Source organism: Megascapheus bottae, chromosome 1 (genome assembly GCF_031878675.1).
Source record: "Megascapheus bottae isolate mThoBot1 chromosome 1, mThoBot2.hap1, whole genome shotgun sequence".
In the NCBI taxonomy this organism is placed as follows: Eukaryota; Metazoa; Chordata; class Mammalia; order Rodentia; family Geomyidae; genus Megascapheus; species Megascapheus bottae.
In genome coordinates, this window is record NC_143509.1 from 23,133,603 (window position 1) to 23,158,724 (window position 25,122).

The 25,122-nt window shown below is 37.6% G+C and overlaps 1 protein-coding gene across 1 annotated transcript in view; it reads right to left on the minus strand.

Annotated features, from left to right (window-relative positions):
• Nucleotides 1-1,765: 1,765 nt before the first annotated feature.
• LOC150068506 (histone-lysine N-methyltransferase MECOM-like) overlaps nucleotides 1,766-25,122 on the minus strand; it is a 277,305-nt gene continuing 253,948 nt past the window's right edge. The window contains exon 2 of the mRNA XM_090338630.1: nucleotides 1,766-2,273. Coding sequence (XP_090194756.1) covers nucleotides 1,888-2,273 — 386 coding nt within the window. The 3' untranslated portion in view covers nucleotides 1,766-1,887. The remainder of the gene's footprint in view (nucleotides 2,274-25,122) is intronic.

The window sequence follows — 25,122 nt, forward strand, 5'->3', positions numbered from 1 at the left end:
GTGAACAATAATGACGTAAAGTTGGGACACATTTGGCTTAAAATGTATTCCAGTCACATATGAGTTAATGCTACAGTGAGTTTTAAAAATCTCTTATCAATACACACATTAAAAGACAATGTAGACAAACCACAATTTTGCTGGGACTGAGACAAAAAAAAAAACTGAGGAAAGAGTTCTCACTCACTTGTAATCATGATAAATCCAGATCTTAACTAACTACTGGCATTTCAAAATTTGAAAAGAATTGTTTTTATTATGGTATCTTGAACAGACTCACAAGGGAACATATATAAGATAGGAGACAAAACTTGAAATTAAGTCCTAAAGGTGATACATATTTATTTCTATTTTAAAACTCACCAGATATTCTATTAATGGTCATAAATATTAAAGGAACATAACAAAATAAATCTACTTTATCCGATTTCTGTCTCACTGAAATATTAGGAAACCAAAGGCCAATCACATCCAAAAATACTTTTTAACCCAGGCAGGAAGAGGCACCTACAAATCTTTCTGCTCTAGACAAGATTTTCCATAGATTATGATGGTATAATTCATATATATATACATATATATCTGAATATATATGTGTATATACTAAATATGTACAGAAGTATAACAAGTTACTTATTCTTATTAAAATAAATTAATTTGGAGTTTGTAATCATAGTATGAATTTTTATTCTTAAATATTGCCAGATGGGTACTTTGAAAAGTATGGCTGAAGCCAGTGATTAATTTTTATAACCACCTTGTGCTATTATGTTTAGACATGAATTATTCATTAAATTAATTTAAATATAGAATCACTATGGATTTTCGTGATGAATACAGTGAATACATTCTTACATTCTATGTGTACCCATTCTAGATGCACATGTTCCAGAAACGTATTCTAGAAGCATATAAAATTGTGAAAAGATTTATTTTATTTAAGAAGCAAAACACATAAGAATAGATTGTAAAAAACATTTTAAATGTAGCCTGAAAGTAAGACCAATTAACTGGTAGTCACAAAACTGGCCAAAACAAGTGTTTTTCTACAATCATCTCAATCTTTCCTCCGTCATAAATGATAAAACTCAAGAAGCATGCCCTAAAATAGTTTGCTAATGCTACATGCTATTAACTGTGTTCGACATTTCTAAATGTTACCAATAAGACAGCAATGTTTTCTTTCTCTCCAGGTTTAACTTGAAGTTTCATTGTGATTCATCCACCATTCATTAGGTTGAGATCACTGCTATTATGCAATACCTTTAAGCAGTAATCGTTCTGATCAAGAAGTGAGACCATTTGCATACTCTTGAATCTTGTAATTCCTTAGAAAGCCAAAATCAAAATGCAGCAAAATAAAACACCAGGAAGTAGGTATTTGAAAGGGATAGGGTAGTTCCAAGGAGAAAGAGGTAGATGAAGAAAAGAAGAGAGGGAAAATCCAATGTCTATCCTACAAAATTAAGAATAAGGGAAGGGATGGGTAAGGGATGTGTAGGTGAAAAGGTTGGAAGGGGAGATGTTGATGGAAATGTACTGAACTGCTTTGTTAAATGGCAACTCCTTGGTGCAACTACTTAAAGATAACAAAAATTTTTTAAAAGAAGTTGCTTATTGTTAATATTACCTTAACAAGTTGTTCATTGTTGTTATTTGTTGTTATTACTGTTGATAACATTAATAAAAACAAGTATAACCATAAGGAAATTCATTCTGTTTTGAGTTGTATTTTATTGGCGGGGTGATGTATAGAGGGGTCATAATCATCAGGTAATGAGTACATTACTTCTTGAACATTGATACCCCTTTCCATGTAGGAAATTAATTCTTACAGAGTGATTTCCATCAAACATAATTTTCTTATATATGATCACTTAAATCTCTTCAATACAGATCTGAATAAGTGTATATAAATAACTCAAAATGTGTTCTTACCTCCCATCCATAACTTGGGTCTTTCAGGTTTGACGTCTGTTCTCCCACATAAGGCCCAAACTTCTCACCTACTTCAATCTTCCTTTTGGACCATATTCCTAGACCCACGCCAGGCATAGTTGACTCACGAAGCTCAAACTCAGCAGGGATAGGGATGTCATCAGGGATATAGATGGGAGCTTTGTAAGGAGATCCCTCTTTGGGAGTGAATGCTTCACTGGATGTGGCTGGAGAACACGGCTCTTGAATAAGGGAGGGAGTGCCAGCTATCCCATCTGCATCTGGCATTTCTTCCAAAGGTATTTCCAGGTAGTTGTCATATACACACTCATTACCTGTGGGTAAAAAAAAGAACCACATGAATTCTGACTGAAACAAGTAGGCAAAATTTCACTAGTCACCTCATGATGGTTCTTCTTTTAAAACTAAATACGGCAGACCATCATTAAAATGAGTCTCATTAAAGTCTATTACTCATAAAGGAGGAGAGGTGGGATCATGGTCTCTGGTTTATTTATGGTGAATTCATAAATCAAATAAGTTACTCCTAGACTGTCAGTACTCGATCTGCTCTCCATCCATCTGGGAAACACATATGTAATTATGACCTCTAAACCACACCAAATCAGGAGCTGACAGGATTCCATATTGCATCAACTGATGGCATCTTGGACTATGTGTAGGTGAATCATCAAGATTTCCAAGGCAGCCATGTGGGATAATGGTTTATTAGAATATGAAGTTTGTTCTCACACTATTTTTCCCTTCTCATTTCAAACACATCACCAATCTCTTGGAACTTCTTTGCCTCAGTAACTTATGCTGTGCAGAAAGTCAAAGTTACTCAGATATGATGATTCCACTGAACATTTGTAAAATCTAAAATCATTAAAGAAATCGGGTTTATTTTGAAAGGAGAGAGAAACTAGGGGTAGCTTGGAGTATATTGAAAAAAAAAATATTCCTCTAGGCTAAGAAGTACTACAGATCCCAGAGAGCTGCAGGGAGCCAAGAGTATCCTAGAGAGGTGAGAATGCACTGGAAGGGAAGAGAACAGAGCAGAATGACTAGAAGCCTGAATACTGTACATAAGAACACCGAGCACTTTTGAGCACAAAGCAGCTGAGCCCACTACCAAAGTCCACAAGTGTCCAAGTGAGACCTCCAGGACTTTATGAAACATATGCAAAGACTGGAGAGCAGGAGGCATGAAAGGACTAATAGCCAAGCTTGAATTTCTCACCAATTCCGGGAGGTTTTCACCGTTTCAAAGAAATCAGTGCACTAGAACTCTGAACTGAAAGTCATATGTGATGGGTTTGATGCATACAACTTCAAGACTAGAATTAAGAAAACTGGGTTAAAATGCCACAGAGGCATTTCAAACAGTTAGTTATGAAAAGATAGCAGGAATGGCCTCTAGCTCTATCAAATCTTCTAAGACAGCCTGGATAACCACAAATCAAAGCTGATGTGGAGGAATTTCAAAATTTGGTTGGTGACTATACTACAGGACCTATAATATCCTATCAGCCCTACAGTTTTATGAATCATTAAAGACTTCCAAGACAGTGTACCAAGATAAGATAAATTATCTTGACATGAGTTCATAACCTAATTATTTCCCTGATCCATGCTAGAAATGTACTATAACACCCATGAACAATTGTCATCAAGAACCTCTTACAGCTGTTTTATCTTTTTTGCCTTTTTATTATGTTTAAGTATTGAAGTACCTCTTAAAAGTTTTATGAAGTGAAAAATCATAAAACATGCAAAAGTGTCATCCAAGGAAACAATAGGTTTTTATTCAAACACTGAGATAATGCCATCTAAACCCAAGAATATAACACAACTCCATGACCCTACACTTAAGATATATGAGTTCCCAACACAGGTGCCCATTATATTCCAAATTCAGTGTGTAAAGATCTTTATTATTATTTGCCCTCAGATCAACTATGTTGCCCACTTCCCTATTGCCATTAAGAATACTATCCTCCTATCCAGGTTTGAGACTGTAAAATAATACAAAAATTTTGCTTCCTTTACATTCACTTTATTCAGCCACCAAATGCTCTACATTGTTTTTGTAAGATTGCTATCTTACATGACTTCTTTCAAGGCTCATTTTCACACTTGAACTTTTGATACTCTAAATTGTTCTTCATAATGCCTGCCTTTTTCCAATATGCCTCAACATTGATTCTGTGCAATATGGCTAAACTTAGGTTCCTGGAACACTTGCTTTCCTTCCTTACCACAAACTCTAGTTATTCCCTGGGACTTTGGGAAAATATGAACTTGTTGTCAAGGAATAATCTCTTTTATTCAGAAGGACTGAAGTCAAGGCCTTCTCACTAGTAGGCAAATGCTTTAGTAATAGAACCATACTTCCATCTCTTTTTGGCTTGAGTTTATCAGTTAAGTCTTTTCACTTTTCCCTGGGAAGTTTTGGATCTCATTTTCTTAACCTCCAGCTCCCAAGTAGTTGGAAATATATATATATTACATTTCATTCCATGGAACTACCATTCTCCCTTTCTATCTCACTCTCAATACTTCTCACCAGGAGCTCCTAGACTATTATAATCTAATCCCTGGCTTCTAAACTTAGTGTGCATTTCCTTCTCAGCTCTTCCTGACTGCATGGCTGATCTCTGAACTCCTCCTTAATTTCTAGTCATCTGATCAAGTCAAATTCCAACTTAGCTCATCACCCTTCCATTTAACGCAAGGGACTCCTTTCCTTGGATTCTTTCATCCCTCAGGTTGGCAATCAAATATGTACTCCTGCTTGTAGTTTAATGTGTGTTTGTTTTATTCCCAGCTAGGAAACAGGCTCTTGGAAAGAGGTGCTAGAATTCTCACCTTTTAGGAATTCACCAAATGATCAGCACATAGGTGTTTAATGAATACTTGTTACATAGATAATTAACCTTACATATAATTTTATTGAACAATTACACCAAATCAATATTTGCCTACCAAACACAGGAAACTATTTAATCCTGAAAAGTATCCTTAAAGGGTAGAAAAACTATAACAGATTAAAAACTTTTCTAAACCCAACATCAAAATTAACTCTTTAAATAATGCCCCCAAAGGAATATTATCAGCGAAATGTACTTTAGGATACAAATGCACTTGATTAAATCCATCTGATTTCATCCTTTAGGTTGATTTTGCAATGAATTTAATATTGAAAAGTTCATTGTTAGTCTTGCTACAGCAAAACAAAAGTATTTTAAAAACTCCCTAAACCAGCTGTAGTAGCATACTTTTGCTGTGCTAGATACTTGGGTGGCTGAGAAAGGAGAATCGCTTAAGCCTAAATATTTGAGATCAGCTGTCCAATTTTGTGAGACCTTCTCTAGAAAATATGGAACTGGAGATGTGGGTCAAGAAGTCAAGCATGAACTCTGAGCATGATATCCTCGGTTTAAACCAAGCACAGAAGGGAAGGAAGTAAGGAAAGAAGAAGGAAGGAAAGAAAGAAAAAGAGAGAGGAAAAAGAAATAAAGGAAATTAAATAAAGATCACACTATAAAATCCTTACATTCAATTTCTACAAATTCAACATTATATTATAAATTCTCAAAGGAATTTATTACTCATTGTAAGAATTGGTTTCTATTGGATAATGTTACAAATTAGAACATGCCTTGTAACTTACAAATTTATTCTATCAATCATCCTAGCTACTCAAGAGGCTGAGATCTGAAGATCAAGGTTCCAAGACAGCTAGGTAAGACAAATTTGTAAGACTCTTATCTTCAGTTCTTATAGCAGAAAACTATAAGTATAGGTATAACTCAAGTGGTAGAGCACCACTTGAGCAAAAAGCAAAACAAAACCATGAGGCCCTAATACCAGCATCATTAAAAAAAAAGCTATATGGAAATAAAATTATATTTTCCAATCAAATAAAATTATAGGGACCGGGAGTCTGGCCTAGTGGTAGACTGCTTGCCTAGCATGCACGAAGACGTGGGTTCAATTCTTTGGTACCACATACATAGAGAAAAAAAAAAGCCGGAAATGCTGCTGAGTCTCAAGTGGTAGAGCTCTAGCCTTGAGAAAGTCCAAGGACAGTGCTCAGGCCCTGAGCTCAAGCCCAGGACTGGAAAAAAAAATTGTATTTTCCAAACATTATTTATTCAAGGTTAAAGATTCCCATTTCCTCAAAGAGTTAAATCCATTATAATGTCACCAAAGTGACTTCAACTTTTTACAAAGGTAAGAGAAGCAGACACATCTGGGGGGAGTCCCTCCAGCATAGCCAGTTCAGGACCTCTTAGGTACCCACAATCTCTCCTGTGCATGATCTAAGTTAGATTTAGATCCCAGTTCACAAAGAGACCCAGGACCCAATCATACTCAGGTTGCTATCCAGAAGAATTTGAATTAAAAGCTTCAATGCAATTCTGTTACAATAACAACAAAAATCCCTAGTTAAGCCTAAAGAACAAAATATAAGACAAGTAGCGCCAGGAGAGCATGACTTTCTTATCAGTTCTTGTGCCAATTTGAAATGCTCAAGCAAACCTGGGCAACCGTGTTAGGCTACCAGTGATCTAGTGTTGTCAGAATTAAATATAAAACTGATTTGGATGACAACAATGGAAATATAAACGTGCTGAGTTTACCCCCTTATACAGCTAATTGGTGTAAAAAAAACTGTTAAGTTTTACCAATAAAAATAAACAGCTATATTTCAATGTTATCTAGTATTACAAACATTTCAACAGCAAATAATTTATCATGGCACACTGAATATTTGCATAAACTAACATGTCCCTGTATATTACTCAGTAACTCTTCAAAAACCTGCTACAACATTCCATCTTAATGGAAAACAAGCTCAATTGTCCTATCTCCATTAAATCTCTGTTGCTGAGGAAATAACAGAGATTTAATGGAGATCTGATCTTTGTTATTGGGGTAAACTGGTAGGTCTTCTCTGGTGCTATAACTATAGTTAATTTCTCAAACAGCAGTCTGGCAGCTTGGGCACAGTTACAATAGGTAACTATCAGATAAGAAATGCTACACATATATAAGTGGTCCTATAAAGATAAATAACCCTTCTAACTTCTTGTAGCTGAGCTGTCTGCTTTTATCATTAACCAAGTGAGGATAGAAAGACAAGCTTATTGTTGGATTTGAGGAAAATGTAGTAGGAGATGCTCGTGGAATTCAACTTCTTCAATTCAAATTTTAAGTGTTCTAACATACCTGGAGATCAAGCAAAATCCCACACACTTCAATTTAGACACTATTTATTCCTATGAATTCTTGAATAAGTAACAGAGCTTTCCACTTGAGAGGAGTCTCATTTGGAAAACATCAAACTCTACAAGGGGGAAATTGCAGAAATACTAATAATCTTAAGTTTCATATCTATATTTAGATCTATAGTATCCACAGTCAGCTGAGACTAACCGTGGTTCCAGATCTAATCATCTCATTTACTCTGACTATTTGTCTATATTTCTTTAAACATACATTTCAAAGTTCATTTCATCAAAATTGTGGATATCATCCAGGAGCAGGTGGCTCATGCCGATAAAGCAACCTACAAGGCTGAGAGCTGAGAATTGCTGTTCAAAGTAAGCCTGGGGAAAATCATGCATGAAATTCATCTTCCATACCCACCAAAAACAGCCCAAGCGAGGCTGTGGCTCAAGTAGTAGAGCACCAGCCTTGAACACAAAGATAAAGGATAGAACTCAGGTCCTTGAGCCTAAACCTAGTACCAGCACACACACACACACACACACACACACACACACACACACACACACAAGTGTGGCCAGAAATGTGAATAAATTGTCATTGAACTTTCCAACTGTTATATATCTTTACTATTTTCTAAACATATACTGACTGGCTACATAATATCCCATTATATGAATACACAATAAACTATTTGCACAGTATGATGCTTCTATTTTTCTGACATAACAAATTATCACGGACACAAAACTATTCTTTGATATATTTACCAGAATCAATTCCCTTAGGTTAGAGTCCTATTTTTAAAATCTACTGATTACTAACAGACTGCTTTTCTATAAGTTTCTAGTAACTTCCTCTCCTACCAACCATACTAACATTTACCCTTGCTTTACATTTTTATCAGCAAAATAGCAAAATTAATATATTAGCTGTTACTTTAACAAATTTCAGCAATTATGAGTAAATATTTTATCATTTATATTTCTTCTTTTGTAAATTGCTGTTTTTTCCGATTTTAATTGGGCTTTCTTATTAATGATAAACATACTAGTCTTGTGATACAGTTCTATTAATTATCCCAGTAGACAATTTGTCATCTATTATTTCACTGTTTTTTTTGTCTTTTGTGGAACTAAGTCTGTTTTTCCTTCATAATTTTTACCTTTTTCTTAGAAAGTCCTGTTCAAAAGAGGGAAAGATTCTCTGCATTTCCCTTGAATTTCATAGTTGTTTTTCTACAAACCTTGGATTAAATGATTTACTTCTGAGCAAAGAACAGAGAAAAATGATTTAATTTTTGTGAGCTCCTGTGAACAGAGCCTAGGAAAAAAAATGCCATTTCAATCATAGTTCTTTGCTTATTTGCAAAGCTGACCTAAAACGCCTTTTTATTTTTTTTTAGCTCACCATTTGTTTCTATTGTCCTATCTTCTTAGTTTAACTTCAGCTCTTCTGGGCATATATCATGCAAAATCCTCAGTTAAACCATTAATAATAGTTAATACCCATTATAATACTGAGAATTCAGCATTCATTAATAATAGTAACACAAATAATTTTCCTTTCTAATCTTCACATTACGTCATCCATAAAAAATCAGTTAGCCATTAAATAACTTAATATTACTAGTAAAACATACACCTTAGCTCTATTAAGATTCAAAAGTCATTAAAGAAGAAATCAGGAAAATCAGCCATACACGTATGTGTATGCAACACACATTCATGTGCATTTGCAGTAGAGGAGCGTGTGTGCACACACACATGCACGCGCGCACATGTGCACGCATGTGGTATTTAACAGCTCCTAATCTCAAAAATAGGCTGAGACAGAAACATGACTTTGAGATCTCAGGCAGACTGGTTAAGATCATAACTACATTAAAACAACTGCCAAGAGGATCCCAGCTAGGGAATTGAACAGATTAGGTAACTCAGAAATTTAGACATGTTCCCCCATTTATGCTCCTCATTGCAGTTTTGTAATAAAAACATGAGTGAACATCAAAGGAAGCTCTGTAGTAAAGGTTAATTGCTACTAAAGGAGTGGGTGGGTCCAAGCGCCAGTACTTCATGCCCAACTTGCAAGCAGTCAGGAAGGATTACACGTGGCTGAGAGCAGAAGACTTTTGCCTGGCCTTAGCTGGAGAGGAAGGAGGCTCACCAACCTCAGAGCCCCACCAGGGACCTCTTGGTGGGATTGTGAGCACACGAGCACATGAGTCCCTGGGTCCATGGTGTCTGCTTAAGAGTGGGCAGGGAAGGGTGGGGGAAGACATCCATTTCCTCCCGAAATTAAAACCGGACATGCCCTTCTTCACCACTTTGGCCAATTCCAAAGTGGTGACTGTTGGTGAGAAAGCAGAGGATCGTGGGCCAGCATAAGTCACAGAGCCAATAAATGTGTGCTGGGCTTGAGGAGAGGGTGGAGCCCGAGTAATGCCAGATGCACAAAACAGAACAAAGAAGGCTAGGAACTGGCCAGCAAAATATAACGTGAGAATGACCCCCAAATAATGAAATTTAAGACCCCAACAAAATGAAAAAAGGAGAACTAGTGAAAGTAATGCAGATGGATTTTTAGAAACCTGACTTAAATAAGCTGCAAAGGACTATATGAAAGGCTTAGAAAACAGAACTACCCAGGGGAAAGAAAAGGTGTGGGTGAACATAGCCTCCAGAGAAGGCTAAGAAGAAAGCAAACTTCAGTGGAGAGTTTATACTCCATTTGTAGAATCCATGCCTCTAGAGATCATTGATGTCATGAAATAATCTATCAGCTTGGCTTGGCACATGGAATTTTTTTCATGATCACCTAAGCTTCCCTGAACTTTTAGTATTTTCTCCTTCTTTGTACCACCCTATTCTATGCCTTCCTCACGGGCTTTTCTTCCCACCCTTCGCATACTGTTTCTAAAAACATATCTCATTTATGTACTGTTATCAAATACCAGAATGGAAGGGAACTGGAGGTGAGGCATAAAGGAGATAGCAAAGAAAGCCATAACAATTGAACATAAGAAAACTAAATCAGTGAGCAAATATTTTTTTTTCTCTCATAGTATCAAGGCATACCTCTGACCATTCCTGTGGCTTTTAAATCTGGTTAAAAGTTTTCCACTGTACTAGGAATTTTACTAAACAAGCATGGTTTGGGAATTAAACTAGTAGCTACTAAGCTTATGAAGTGGACTTAACCACTTCCAGAAGTTTCTCATCTGGGATGGAATTAAACTTCTTGACAAATAAAACAGTCATGGAAAGAAATTGTAGAAAATTCATACTTGAGGTACAAGTAATGTCGTTTGGTAGCTTGTTACACAATCTAAGAAAGCTAAAATTGAGTCATTACAGTTTGTGAGTACTATTTCAAGTGAAAGCACAATCTGGCTAATGTTTGCCTTTTTCTGTTGTTAGGGAGTCAGAGCCACCAATGTCCACTGGAATGACCAGGTAAAGAACCAACTTATCACATATAGATACTGTGCCCTTTACATTTGCAAACATATGCCTTAGCTTTCTTTTAGCAATCAAACATTTTCAGAGAATTTTGGCAACCTCTGATCTGAGAGCTGTTTTTTTTTTTCATAAACTTGTCATATTCCCAACATGATTTTCCCATTCACTGAAAGTAAAGTAGAAATGTTTTGTATTTATGTCACAGCAGACTAGGAGGTTACTCTTCAGTCATCTGAAATGACCAGAGGACAGCCTTTTGGTATTCAAGCCATATCTACAGTAATTATTTGCCAGCGTATCTAAAAGAAGGCAGGCATTTCCTGTTGCACACAAATGGGACACTCTTATCTAAATTACTGTTTAAACAGGTATTTAAGAAAAGACTATCACAGGCAGGAATTTACTGATGACGGAACACATTAGTTTAGGGCTGGACACATTAGTTGAGGACTAGCCATTGTCAGGAAAGGAAGTGTATCAGCATCAGGAAGGTATTGAGGATATTTTACAACTCCCATATGGGTCAAAATGGAGGACCATAGACCATATTTGTGCGCGGGAAAGCCTGAGTAGGAAAGTCTGAATTTGTCAATGTCACTTGAACCCTGGGATAACCTTGAGAGGCACATTTTGAGAGCTATAGCTGCTAGGATTCCGTGTACTTCCATAAAATAAGCATGCTGGGCAAGTCCATTTTGCACAAGAAATACCAGTTGTGCATAGTGAAAATCAAAGGATGGTCAAATGTTGGTATGCTCAACGCGTATAAATTCTATTTCCTGGAAAGACACTTTGAGAGTTAGTTGGGTTTCTCCCAACATGTAACGTAGGAGAGACTGTACTCTGGCTGCCTAACTTTGCTCTCAATCAGTGAAACTGGAATTTATTCCCAGTAGAGGCTTGTAAAACTGGGCTGTTATTCTCACATTAAGTACACTGCCCTCTGGTGAGGACTGTGGTTTAAGTGTGGGCAGAACGTGTGGTTTACTACCTCTAATTTGTTTATGTTGTTGATGGTGGTTTCAGAAGAAAGCAATACCCCTTCTCAGGCTAAAGAGAGGTCCGATTTGCTTCCTTTAAATGAGTGTTTAAAGGTCGGCCGAGACATGAGGGAGCATTAATGCACCATTGCTAATGGAAGAGCAACTGGAATCCCTTTGACCACAGCCCTGCTTCATTCGGCTCTGCATGTGAAATGAAAGCCCCAACTTGTTTATTATAATTACCTAAGTGTGGCTTGGTGGCTTTTGGCAGAGATCCTTCTTGCTGCCAAAGGAGAGACCAAAACTCAGGAGCAAGAGTGAAAGAAGGAAGTAGAAGAATGCATTCATTCGCTAGTGAAGAAACTGAATTCTCATACAGACTGGATGAAAATACTCAAGACCATCCCCCAAAAGATGAAGATCAAAAAGTAAAGGAGACTAAGACCTACCATATGGTTCACGAAGATTAGGTTTGCCAAAGAACTGAGTAAACATTGTAAATCTCCGTTCAAACTTGTTGTCATAGCAGACTTGACGCAGACCCTTCCCTACTGCTAAAAAACAGAAGCGCTTTCTTATAGCCAGAAGTTCTACATGAAGGAAAGAAAATAATTGTGCATGTCTGGCAGAAGAGGGAGTTGTAGCAATGGCATACTGATAAAAAGGAATGTGACCAAGCAATTATACACTAACCTAACCATACTTTTGGTTTGATAAGAAGCAGAGAGTGCTCAAAAGAATGAAATTCTTTTAGTCTCAAAAGTAGGATAGTTTGTTGTTGTTGTTGTTGTTAAAAATTAGCAATGGCCCTTATTGTTATAAGTTTTGTTAACAAACTATAGAAATTATCCCTAAAAGTATAGACTTGTTAACTAAAAGACAACATTGACTTTGAATCTTAAAGCAATTCTATGGGAAAATGGGGACTTTTCCCCATTACAATATCTTCTGTGTAAAGTAAGTTTAGATATTACCAAGAAGTATAATTTTCAGCCCTATTCAAAGCTCTAAAGACCTCCAGATTACATTTCCCAACAGCTCACCATATTAAACACAAGATCATTCAAAACCATGTCACTGAAAAACATAAAGGAAAGAGTGTGCTTTTTGAGGAAACATTATATACTTTGATAAAAAAAATTTTCAGAAAAATATGAACAGATGTGTTGTGTAGATGTGTATATATAAAGCAATAGCACTGGATTTGGGAGAGGGTAATTTCAACATTGTTAAGTGGTAATACAAGCTAGGCATTTAAGGGAATGCTATAATATGACAACTTCATAGACTACAAAAGTCTGTATGGTCTCTGGAAACTGTCATTATCAACATGTACAATAACTAGTAGCATTAGGTGGTCTGTACAGTATCCTTCATGTCTAATTGAGTCACATAATCTGAGACACATGACAGGCACCAGGCACTGGCTGCTAATGACAACTGAGTTCTTACAAAAGGCATTCCGGACCTCTTCTATATAAATTACTATAGTTTGCAGCAAGAGATTATAAATGTTTGCTGGCAAAAACTAAATTTATTTACAAACTGGGTCTAATTTATTTATGACTCGAGTACAATAGGCTTTTGTCGAAATATTTATGCTATCTGTACTTCTGCCTCACAAAACTCAACCACGATCATAAACACTGTTGAAAAATTATTTGCAGTTAGCAGGATTTAAACTACCCATTATATCACAAACTAGTGCCAGTAAACTTTTGCACTGGTTGATAAAGTTTCCTCCGTGGAATAAATATACATTTGACTTTCAAAATCTTTGGTGGACTCCACACTCTGAAAAGTGAAGAATTAAACAGATGGTAAAAGTAAAGAATTAAACAGATGTTTCAGACATTACCAGTTGGTGTGTGAGTGCTTTCACTGAACATTCCAGTTGAAATTTTGTGGCAGACCACAAAAGTGCCCAGATTAAACCCTTATCTAGCATTAAAAGGGGGAAAATTAGACAAGTTTTGAGTTCCATTTGTAATAATTAGTACACGTAGGACTCTCCTAGCAGAGGATCACAAGAGCTCAAAAGCTATGCACATAAAGTCATATAGGATGAGACTAAATGAAATGAACTTTAGGATATGGAAACAAGAGGTTTATCTTTGTGATTGCTGTTCTTATTATACTATTTTTTCCCCTTAAGGTTAATCTCATGTGGTTACTGTATCTGACTTTGTTATCTGGTATATTGTATATACGTTTATTTGTTTATTTGAAATAGAGAAGGGAAGGGAGGAAAATAAGATGATTGGAAGGGGGTAAGGGGAGGGGAAGGAGGACAAACACATGAAAAGGGATATCAATGTGAGAGAAGTAATGCACCCACTACCTGACCAAGGTAACTGTAACCCAGATGATAAAATTTTGAAAAAAGTTTTAAGGTCAAAGATGCTACCTTTTAGACTTATTCATTTATCCATCCCAGAATATATATTCAGTATTATATTGTAACTAGAAAGATGCGAATTGTGAGTGAGTTTGTGAAGGCAGGGCTAGTGGCAGGTATATGCTAATATACTAAAAATTGACCTAAAATGAGACTGGGAAAAGAGATGAGTGTCAAAGGCATTACATTACATATGACTCTATCAATGGGCATGCTGAACACATAGAATCTCTAACCCACAATCAGCTAACACCTAATACAACTGGATCCTTTGTACTCGTAGATTCCACAGTCATAGATTCAAATAACTGCAGATGGAAAACTTTCAAAAAGAAGTGGGCATCTGGGGCAGGGAGTTTGGCCTAGTGGTAGAGTGCCTGCCTAGCATGCATGAAGACCCGAGTTCGATTCCTTGGTACCACATACTTAGAAAAAAGCCAGAAGTGGTACTGAGGCTCAAGTAGTAGAGCTCTAGCCTTGAGAAAGTCCAAGGACAATGCTCAGGCCCTGAGCTCAAGTCCAGGACTGGCAAAAAAAAAAAAGAAGTGGGCATCTGGGCTGGGAGCGTGGCCTAGAGGTACCATGCTCACCTAGCGTGCACTAGAACCACATATACCAGAAAAGCCAGAAGTAGCACCGTGGCTCAAGTGGCAGAGTGCTAGCCTTGAGTAAAAAGTGTCCAAGAACAGTGCCCAGGCCCCGAGTTCAAGCCCTAGGACAGGCAAAAAAAAAAACAAAAAACGGACATCTACTAAAGCTGCATAGTTTTTCTTTTATTGTCATTTATATAGCATTAGGTATTATAAGTTATTACAGATAAACATACATGGCTTTTGGTATCTTCCAGTCCTCCAATGCACCCCCACCAATGTAGCAAAGAGCTACTGTATCTACTCACATTTTGAACAATAAACCACTTATTTCAATCACTGATGGAAACATGGGGTTTGTTCACATTTATTTCAGGATATCATCAAGTTCTTTATAGCAATGTGAGGAACAGGGGATTATTTCCTCTGGTGGCTCATAAAATGATGGAACCAACAGGTTCCGAAACAGCATGCTCACATTTCTATTCCTGAACAAGCCAACAAAGAATCCTATATGGAGCAGACATGGTTTTTGTGTTGTCACAAAAAAATGCAATTTTGCTTCATCTACTTTACTAAGACTCTGTTTTCCCATGAATCATACAACTTCTGAGATGTCATTGTAACTTCTATCTCCCAGCAGAGCTGGAAGTTATAGCACACCAGACCAGAAATGGTTCTGGTAACCTAAAAACGGTGGAAAGGAAAGGGGAAAGATTGGTTGGCCCATGGGCCTGGGGTCTGCAGAAGCATCAATCTACAGAAATACTCAGCAAAGAAGGGGCTGATCTTTTGCTTGTTGGTACCTACACTATCCATCAGATGATTGGTTTTTCTCTCAAATAATACTCACAGAGGCCTAGAGTAGTCAAGCAGAATCCAAAATAGAACAATAAATTTGAATGAGGTAATAAAAAGGCCATTTTAGTAGTGCTGGAGTCATAACTTAAGTAGTTGAACACCAACAGAGCAAGCAAGCCATGTGAGAATGGGCCCTAAATTCAGATCACAATCCTGTGTGTGTTTGTGTGTGTGTGTGTGTGTGTCTGTCTGTTTGTGTGTGTCTGTGTGTGTCTGTGTATGTATGTATTCAATGAATTCATATAAATCTGGGTGAACCAAAATTTATTAAGAGGAAAAGTTGGAAATGTTATGGTTCTATCAGAAGTATATAGTGTTAAGAAAAAGTCACTAGAAGCAGGAGAGATAGTCTAACTGTCTAGAATGCTTGCTCAATAATATAGTAGCAGGCTTTGTGCTCTTGTGGCTTCTGTTTGCTTTTGTGTTGGTGCATCCTGTCAGTTTCATCAGCTTTTTAATACTCATCACCCCTGTGAAGCTTAGCAACTATGATTCAACATAGATCCGATATTATGCCATAAAGTATTAATCACTCAGTCAACAAGAATTCTGTGTGCCAAGCACTATGGTAGGAGGGGTCACTAAGAATAACAAAGTGAAATTGGTGATTGTGAAGGACTCTCAATCTTGTCAGAGAGATGAGATAAATGCCCAGAAAGAATCGACTTCTATCTATGTTCATTGGATAGAGGCAAGTGAACAGAAAGGCAAGCAAAGACTGCAATGTTTGATATTAAAAGTAATACTCCTTTCCAGTAGTGGAAAAGTAGATGATGAGTAAAAAATAAAACCTGCTTGTAATGAAGGCAGACAATACAGAAGACTGAAACAAAGGGCTATGGACTGTGGCTGAGCCTTGAAGAAGTAATAACTTTTAATTGGATTGAGTTTATCATCTTTGCAGAGGTACAGCGGACACAGAAGAAAGGATTAGAGTGATTTCCACTTTCTATTATTTGACATAATGAGAAAACAGAGGGTGGGCTTCATCCCTAGTACATATCACAAGCCATAGGAGACGTTTAATATGTCAGGTTTTCATAGACCTGAACTCTCTTATACAAACACATTGATTTGGACATAGTTAAGTCAAAGTAAGTCACCTGGAAGAAAAAAGTTCACAGGTCATTAATTTGCATAGTACAAAGGATTTATGAATTTTAAATTAATCCTCCTGAATCTCTACACCTTTTGAAACAGGAGGACATATTTTCAGTTTTCTTCCAAGTTTCGAAAGCTTAAAGGGCCAGATAAAAATGCCTACCTGAAGAAAAACCAGCTGAACAGACTTTCTTTCTTCTAGGTGGAAAAGGAGTTTCATTATAAATTTTTCCAATTAGTGGAAAATACATCAAAATATATACATAAAAGCAACAAAATAAGCAAGAGAAATAGCAAAAAAACTGTATAAATATTTAGTGAGTTTTAAAAATAATGCAATTGCTATACCCTCTCAATTCAAATAAGCCAAAAGGAGAGATTATGGAAACATACCTCCATCAAAACTCCACCAGATTGTGAGATGATGAGGGCAGAGGGCATGGAGGCCCAACCCTGCAGAACCCCGAGTGCCAGCAAGGTTCTAGCTCATGATAAGTCACTGTGAATTTACTAACTTGAAAACATTAGCCCACACAACCCACTTCTGAGAGCATTCAGTGGGACTTCAATTTCCTCTCCAATATAAATGTTCAAAAGTTCTCAACACAAGCTTCCTCATTAGTCTGCTGAAAGGTATAGTAAAAATGCTGCTCTGACAAAAGGGAAAACTCCTCAAAGTACACATGTGTATAGGAACACACAAACTTTAGAATTCTAAGAGATGGACTTAACGTAATCTGCTCAGAGTTTGTAGTTCTTATATTGCAACCTCTTCAAATGTGTTTGTTGCCAAAGGATTAAAAATCAACAAACAAAAAGTCTCTGTGTAATTAATGCACATTCCTTAAGATTTTTATCCAGGAAGAAAGACTAGGAAGCCAATATTGACAATTAAATTATATGCCTTGAACTGCATTATGGTTGACAGACTATTTCATAAAAAAGGGGCTATGTTTCCTTCACTTCATAGTAACTGTTCAATACATATTTGCTAATATGTATTGAATGTATGTGAATAAGTATTAAGGAAAATATAGAAGTAAACTATAAGTAATTCAGATCCCAGAATGGATTTCACCAAACCAGGCTATAAATTCAAATTTCAGAAGGAACATTTTATTTAAAAAAATAAAATTATACGATATGTTAAAATGGGCAATAAAGAAATCTTCGGTGCCAGAACCTTTATTTTTAACATCTAACCTGTATTCCATGCACACACACACACACTCACCTATACACACAGAGCCAAGGTACTCAATGAATCATAAAGCTGGGAGGCTACATTAGCCTCATACTGACCCCAGGAAAGCCATATCAGCTGTCAGAAGCCTCATTTTCTTTATCAACATATGATTTTACAAAACATGATAAACAGCAACTATGTGTGACAATTGACAGCAACATAGTCCCTTCAAAAGTATATATTAGCCAGGTGCAGTGGCTTACACCTGTAATCCTAGCTACTCAGGAGTCTGAGATCTGAGGATTGTGGTTCAAAGACAGTCAGGGCACTAAAGGCCATGAGACTCTTATCTCCAATTAACCACCAGAAAACCAGAAGTGGCACTGTGGCTCAAGTGGTAGAGCACTAGCCTTGAGCTAAAGAGTTCAGGGACAGCATCCTGGCCCAGAGTTCAAGCCCCATGACTGACAAAAGAAAGAAAGAAAAGAAAAGAATATTTTAAGTTAATACATAGTTAGCACCTATATTTTGAAAGACCGAAGTTGTTACAAGAATAAGAATAAACAATGCATTTAAATATCACTTGTACACTATAAAGAAAAATACAGCACTATTTACCATAGCAAAGATATGGAACCAACCTAGATGTTCCTCAGTTGATGAGTGGATCAACAAGATGTGGTATTTATACACAATGGAATTCTATGCTGCTGTCAGAAAGAACAACATCGCCCCATTTGTAAGGAAATGGAAAAATTTAGAAAAAAACATATTAAGTGAAGTAAGCCAGACGCAAAGGAACATAGGCCCAATAGTCTCCCTCATTTGTCATAATCAGTAGAAACCTTGGGTTCTCCTAGCAGAGATTTACAATAGAACAAAATTTAGAGACAATAGGCCAAATAGTACGACACTAAATGTCAGGACCTCCAGGATAAGGAAACAAAAGCCATATAATGAGTGACTGTTGTCCTTAATGTACTATGTTATCGTTCATCTCTTTTGCCATCCCTTGGTTATCTCATATTGATACAATTTTTTACCTTGTTATCTGATAATTTTTTTGCCAGTCCTGGGCTTGGGCTCAGAGTCTGAGCACTGTCCTTGGACTTTCTCAAGGCTAGATCTCTACCACTTGAGCCTCAGCACCACTGCCAGCTTTTTGCTATGTATGTGGTACTGAGGAATCGAACCCGGGTCTTCATGCATGCTAGGCAAGCACTCTACCACTAGGCCAAACTCCCGGCCCTATCTGATATATTTTATATGTGCTTAATTGGTTATTTGAAATTGGATAGGGAAGGGGGGAAATCAAGATAAGTGGAGGGGAGGGGGAGGGAAATGGGGACCATGTCATGAGAAAGGGTATCAATATTTGTGAAGATATACACCTTCTATCTGGTGAATATAATGTAACCCTTCTATTAATCACAATAAAAAATTATTTAATGAAAAAAAGAAAAATACAAAGGCCAAAGTCAATCTTATTATTTTGCTGGGGCTTCAATTCTGGGGCTGGGCCTAAAGTTTGCTTAGCTTTTTGATTGGCAGTATATATCTTGAGCCGTGCATCCAACCCAGTGCTTTGCTGAGTTAACTGGAAATGGAGACTCATGGTGTTTTCAATCTGGGCTGGCTTTGGACCACAGACCTCCAGATTTCAGCCTGAATAGCTAGGGTTACAAGTGTGACCCGCTGGTGGCTGAGCTGATTTTTACTACTACTCTTGACATTATTAGTACTGAAGGCCCTCATAGCATTAGGTTATAAGCAATAAATCTTAAAGATCAATATTTTTTTGTATTTTTACCTGCCTTCTAATTAAAAAAAAATTCATCCTCCCCCACCATTCCCCAAAGACACTTACTGAAATGAAATGTTAAAGAAAAATCATCGCAACCATTTGACCTGGCACAAATGATAGGTTAATTCGAGTACAATCCAGAGCTGGGAATTTGGCCTAGTGATAAGAGTGCTTGCCTAGCATGCACAAAGACCCAGGTTCGATTCCTGGGTACGACATACATAGAAAAAAGCTGGAAGTGGTACTGTGGCTTAATTGGTAATGTTCTAGCCTTGGGAAAACCCAAGGACAGTGCTCAGGCCCTGAGTTCAGTTCCCATGACTGGCAAAAAAAAAAAAAAAAAGAGCCAGCATTTCTCAATGATTCTAGAACAAGTCTGGGCTACATATGGCTGGTGAAGGGTATTTTTTTGCCAGTGAACAGTGAGGAATATTGGATGAAGGACAGGAAGCATTATTCCATAATTTAAACCAGAAGTACAGAGGGAGAAATCTTTGGGGTATGGTAATTGTGATACTCCCACAGATACCCCATCGTATACAACATGGGCCTTGAAACACCTGACAGATGAAAACAGGAAGTTTCTTGTGGCTCTTTCCAATGCTATAATGTAGTTGATGAACATGCAACATATTTCCTACATCTGTGCTAATAGATGAAAACAAACACAGATAGTTCCTGGCTGTATAGTCACAAGTTTAGAGGTTCAGCAGAGCCCCAGAGGTAGGGAAAGCTCACCCATTACTCTTGCAAAGATCTATTATGTGAAAGTGTAGCATGGCTTTCGTTCATTTGCAAGGATTGCTATTTTTTTTTCAATTGAATTGTCATCTGCAGTTCATTCTGTTCTCTTACTAGGGCCTTGCCTCTAGACATTTTCTGAATATTAATAGATATATTTACTGAATGTAAGGCAGTTGCTACCCTAAAATTCCAGCCTTTGTTCTAAGCCTCATATCATTTTCTTCCAGGCTGTTGATTTTGGAGTGGCCGTGTAATCCCAGTGAACTGCTAGCAAAGAGTTATCAATCAACACTCTGAAAGCTTCTGCTCCATCCCAATACCTAGGAGGCGCTTTCATCAATAGTATTCTTGGGACTGTGTGAAATTTACATTGTGAGAGTAGTTCAATACATGTGGGAACATGGCAGACTATTGTCCCTGTTTTTTATTTACATTTAAACAAATCCTTTGTTTAAATAGATTACTCTGCCCCAGACTCAAGTCCCTCAAGTTCTTTAGCAGGAACATTAAGGCTTTCTCTGTGGTTTTCAAGATTACCATGCACTTACACGCATTTGGTGGCACCCAAATATCATTAAAAAAAAAAAGCAGGCACATTTTCCTATATTCCATTTTTAAAGTCTGAATAAAAGCAATTTAAGAATACATTCCGCTGCTGTGTATGCTATTCAAGGTATGCCATTCCTGAAGGCTTTATCCAGTTAGCAAGACTGATTTTCATTTTTGGAACGATGTCCAAGGATTATAATTCTTTTCAGAAGTTTGCCTGGCTTTCTGGGGATCTCACACTGTTGTCCCAGGAGAATCAATCAGTTTGATCACCTTATGCCTTTAATGAATTTTATAATCTGACTTCTTGGTGCTGTTTTCATAGTCAGTGTCCTCATCTAGAAGGTTTTCCTCTTGTGCTCCCTTCCACTGCTTCTTCTTGAGGGGTTAAAACTGTTCTGAGGCTAGAGATGGTATAAGCCCAAAAAGCCCATCTGTCCTGAATCCCACTACAAAGTGGGTACAAAGTGAGAGTAAAGCAAAACAGAGAGAACTTGAGATAGTCTTCTATGATCACAAGAAGATAAGCTAAGGTAAAACATGGAAGGCCTCAAAGGGGAGGCAGCATTTAAGGTGCACACATCCAAAATCTTTCTGACCCAGCTCCGGTAGAAGCTCATTTGCCAAGGACTCCTCACTTACCATGCTCATTAATCCCCAACTACAGAGGCTATGCAGCCACCCCTGCAACACTCCCTTCTAGCGTAAGCCCTGCTGCTAATTCCATGAGTTGTTTTTGTGTTGGTCTCCTTGTTTCGGTTTTCAGCTATGTGAAGGTAAGGTCTGGATGTTACTTCTCAGTGTAGACTCCCTAGAGTGCTTGCTCAATTTCATGTTGAAATTGAAATGCAAAGTGAGAGGCATTTTGTATTTGAAAACTATACTATATACTTCACTTAACTTCACTTAATCCCAAATAGAATTCAATGAACACCAACGATACCAAAAGTTATTGCCACCCCGGGAAGAGGTACTTTCTAGATTTCTAGACTTTTGACCATTCAGGAAATTTGCCCAAGCAAGGATCATGTGCCAAGTTTTCTTCTGAAAGAAGTTGAAGTTTAGCAACAGTAATTTCATCCATCAAATCTCAGATAATTACCCTTTGGTTCAAATAAGAAAACTTTCAAGCTTTTCTCTTGAAAATGTGTCTCTTCTCCTTAACCTCCTCTACCCCCAACACTCACACATCCCCACTGAGGATTCCCTAACTGCAAAGAGTACTTAAAAGGAAGTCTAGCTTAACAAACCTTGTACAGTTGATTTCATAAGTGTCTGCGAGAGGAGGCAGAATTTTTGAAAATCGTAACAAAGTTTTGGTTTTCACTTTTTGTTTTTAAATAAATATCATGCCTTTGGGCTCCAGCTTAAAGATTATGCTCAGTATTCTTTTAGAAACAGGAAAATGAAATCCGTAACGGCTCTAACAGAAGAATTAATAAGGCAAACAATGAAATGTCCACTACTGAAGAATGGAAAATGATATGGGAAAGGACTAGATGAATCTGAATTCCAACTTGATAATAGGATCCTTATCAGCCTACCAAAATTTAAAAGAATATTTCCAAGCTTAAAATGAAGTTAGGATGAATATTCTATATTCTACTTCAAATGCTAAGAACAGGGTAGGGTTTTGTGTGTGTGTGTGTGTGTGTGTGTGTGTGTGTGTGTGTGTGTGTGTGTGTGTGTGCTGCCATATTTTGACATCCATTTTAATGATGCTTACTTTATTGCTTGTCAGAAAAGTGAAATGGCCTGTCGATTTTATGGAGTTTCTCCTACCTTTTGGATGGTTATATTACATTTTGAAATAAGTGTATAGCTTTTCTCCCCCTCCCCCAGCCTTTGTTTTTTTAATCTTAAATGGAGTATGTGCAGGTTTTGGTACTTGGCTGCCAAGGAATGAAGTCATAATTTCAGTCCCAAAGAATAGATCAAAACCACGCCATCACTTTCATGGATGGATATATGCCACTAAATGGATGTTTACCTAGCAAAGCCATCATCTGGCGTGCCACATAGTAAATGTTCCTAAGCAGCTAACTCATGTATACTAAACAAATTTGGCTTGGCTGCCGTGAGAGCTGCCCTGTGGAAATTCTCAACATACATTTGTTTGATTGAGCCGTCATTCCCAGTTGATCTGCTGATGATCTGTGTCACTTTGTTTAAATGTCCTGGTGTGGATTTTTCTATATATACAGTGAAAAGCCAGTATGTTGCTGAGACGGATTAAATAGAAGTGAAATTTGAGAGTGACTCCTGTTTTTGATTCCTGTATTCTCAGACAGGTGGGTCTGGAATGATCAAGAATGTCACATTCAAACGCAGTGGGGAAATACAGGGCCCTTTTGATTTAAAACACATTACTGTAAAGATATATTTTGCTACTGTGTTCTCCTAGTACAAGAAACCATTGGATTCCCCATCTAAACAAACACCACATGGGCTAATTCTTAGCATCCCTTTAAAATGTACGGAAGCAGGGGACTCAAAACTCACTGCTGGAAATATCCAGTGTGAGAGAAGCAAGCAAAGACCCAAGATGATGTATAGATTCAGAAATCAAATGCAAGGTCAGGCTAGAACCAAAGCTCCAGATCTCAAATATCCAAGTAATGGTTCAGATGGAAACCTAACACCACAGGGCCATACCATGTCTGAAGCACTAATCAAGCAACTGGCTGTTTGCTCCATGGTTAAAGCACTTCCTGCAGCTAATCTTCCTAGATAGGCTCTCAGCTTTAATAACCTATGGGGTCTGCTGTTAAGTGCTGGGATCTGGGCACCATCAGAGCTGATGTCTCCACACTGCCAAATCCCAGACACCACGTGATGCACACACACTCCCTCCCCTCAGCCATTCTGCACAAGATAGATCGAGACTGGCCTTTAGTGAGCCTGCCCACCCAAGATTATGACTAACCAACTATCATACCGAATTTCCCCCAAATTACCATCAATTCAGGTAGAAGCAAGATTTTGAACCTATTACATTCAATATGTCAAAAATCTGTAAGGGACTATGCAGACATTGAGAGTTGACTCTAGAAGCCAAAGCCCAGTCCTGCTCCTGGCCTGAAAGACCAACATCTCAGCAGAGAAAGAAGACATGAAACAACACACAGTGCCTACAATAGGCAAGGAACATATGAGGCACAGAGGAGGAAAGAAGGAATTCTACCAAATGAAAAAAGTTAAGAAGAGCTGCTCAGAGATGAATGTCAGAATAAACTAAAAAGTAGGAATGGATTTAAAGAGACTTCCCAGAGAAAAGAAATGGTGGAGAAATCATGCCAGGAAAAAGAAAGAATATATGTGTGAGACTGAGAATTTCTCAGTATTGTCTGATTCACAGTGGAGAAGAATGGCAATAATTGTCAGTGATAAGTAAAGTTAGCCAAACTGAAGAACTAGGATACAACTGGGAGCATAGTCCATGTGTAGAGAAAACACTGATGTAGAAGCCATGGGGAGTTGGAAAACACAAGAGGATGCTAGAGAGCTCTAAGGAATAATGAGGCTGCAAACATCAATGGGCCTTCCCTGGCTTGGAGACCACGAAGACCAAAAGACTGATCTAGGGACAGGGAAAAACAATGTTCTTCTTGCAGGTTCAAATAGAAAAACTACCAGGATTCAAGTGTGCCTTCCGTAAGCCTGCCACACTCTTAATAAATGTCAGTCCCTTACAAACCTCATTATTCCAATTCAGTAACCATTTTTCAAAGCTGGCCACCTTGTGTTCCTACAATTTCAGTTGTTCAGTATAGTTTGGCAAAGGTGGCTCTGTGCCTTCCCTCATAAACTGCTTAGGGAAACACACTCTCTGCCTTGTGCTGCTATAATAGTCTCCAAAACCATTCCTTATCTCAATTGTTCTGAGAGAAATTTATGGAGCAAATTCAGCTGTTACCTGACCTTTGAGAGGAAAAGATGTCTTAATGGTAACAACTGTAATGAATGAAGATAATTTTTAAGAACTTTTTGCCAAGTACCAGAGGCTCATGCCTGTAATCCTAGCGACTCAGGAAGCTGAGATCTGAGGAGTAAGTTAGAAGCCAGCCAGGGCACGAATGTCTTCAGACTCCATCTCCAATAAATCTCCAAAAAGCAGAAAGTGGAGTTGTGGCTCAGGGAGTAGAGTGTTAGCCTTGAATGAAAAAGCTAAAGTACAGCACTGACATCTGAAATCAACTTCCAGTTGTGTTTCATGCATTCTTAGTCATTCTGGTTTGGATTTTTGCTTTAAGAAATATAGAAGGTAGA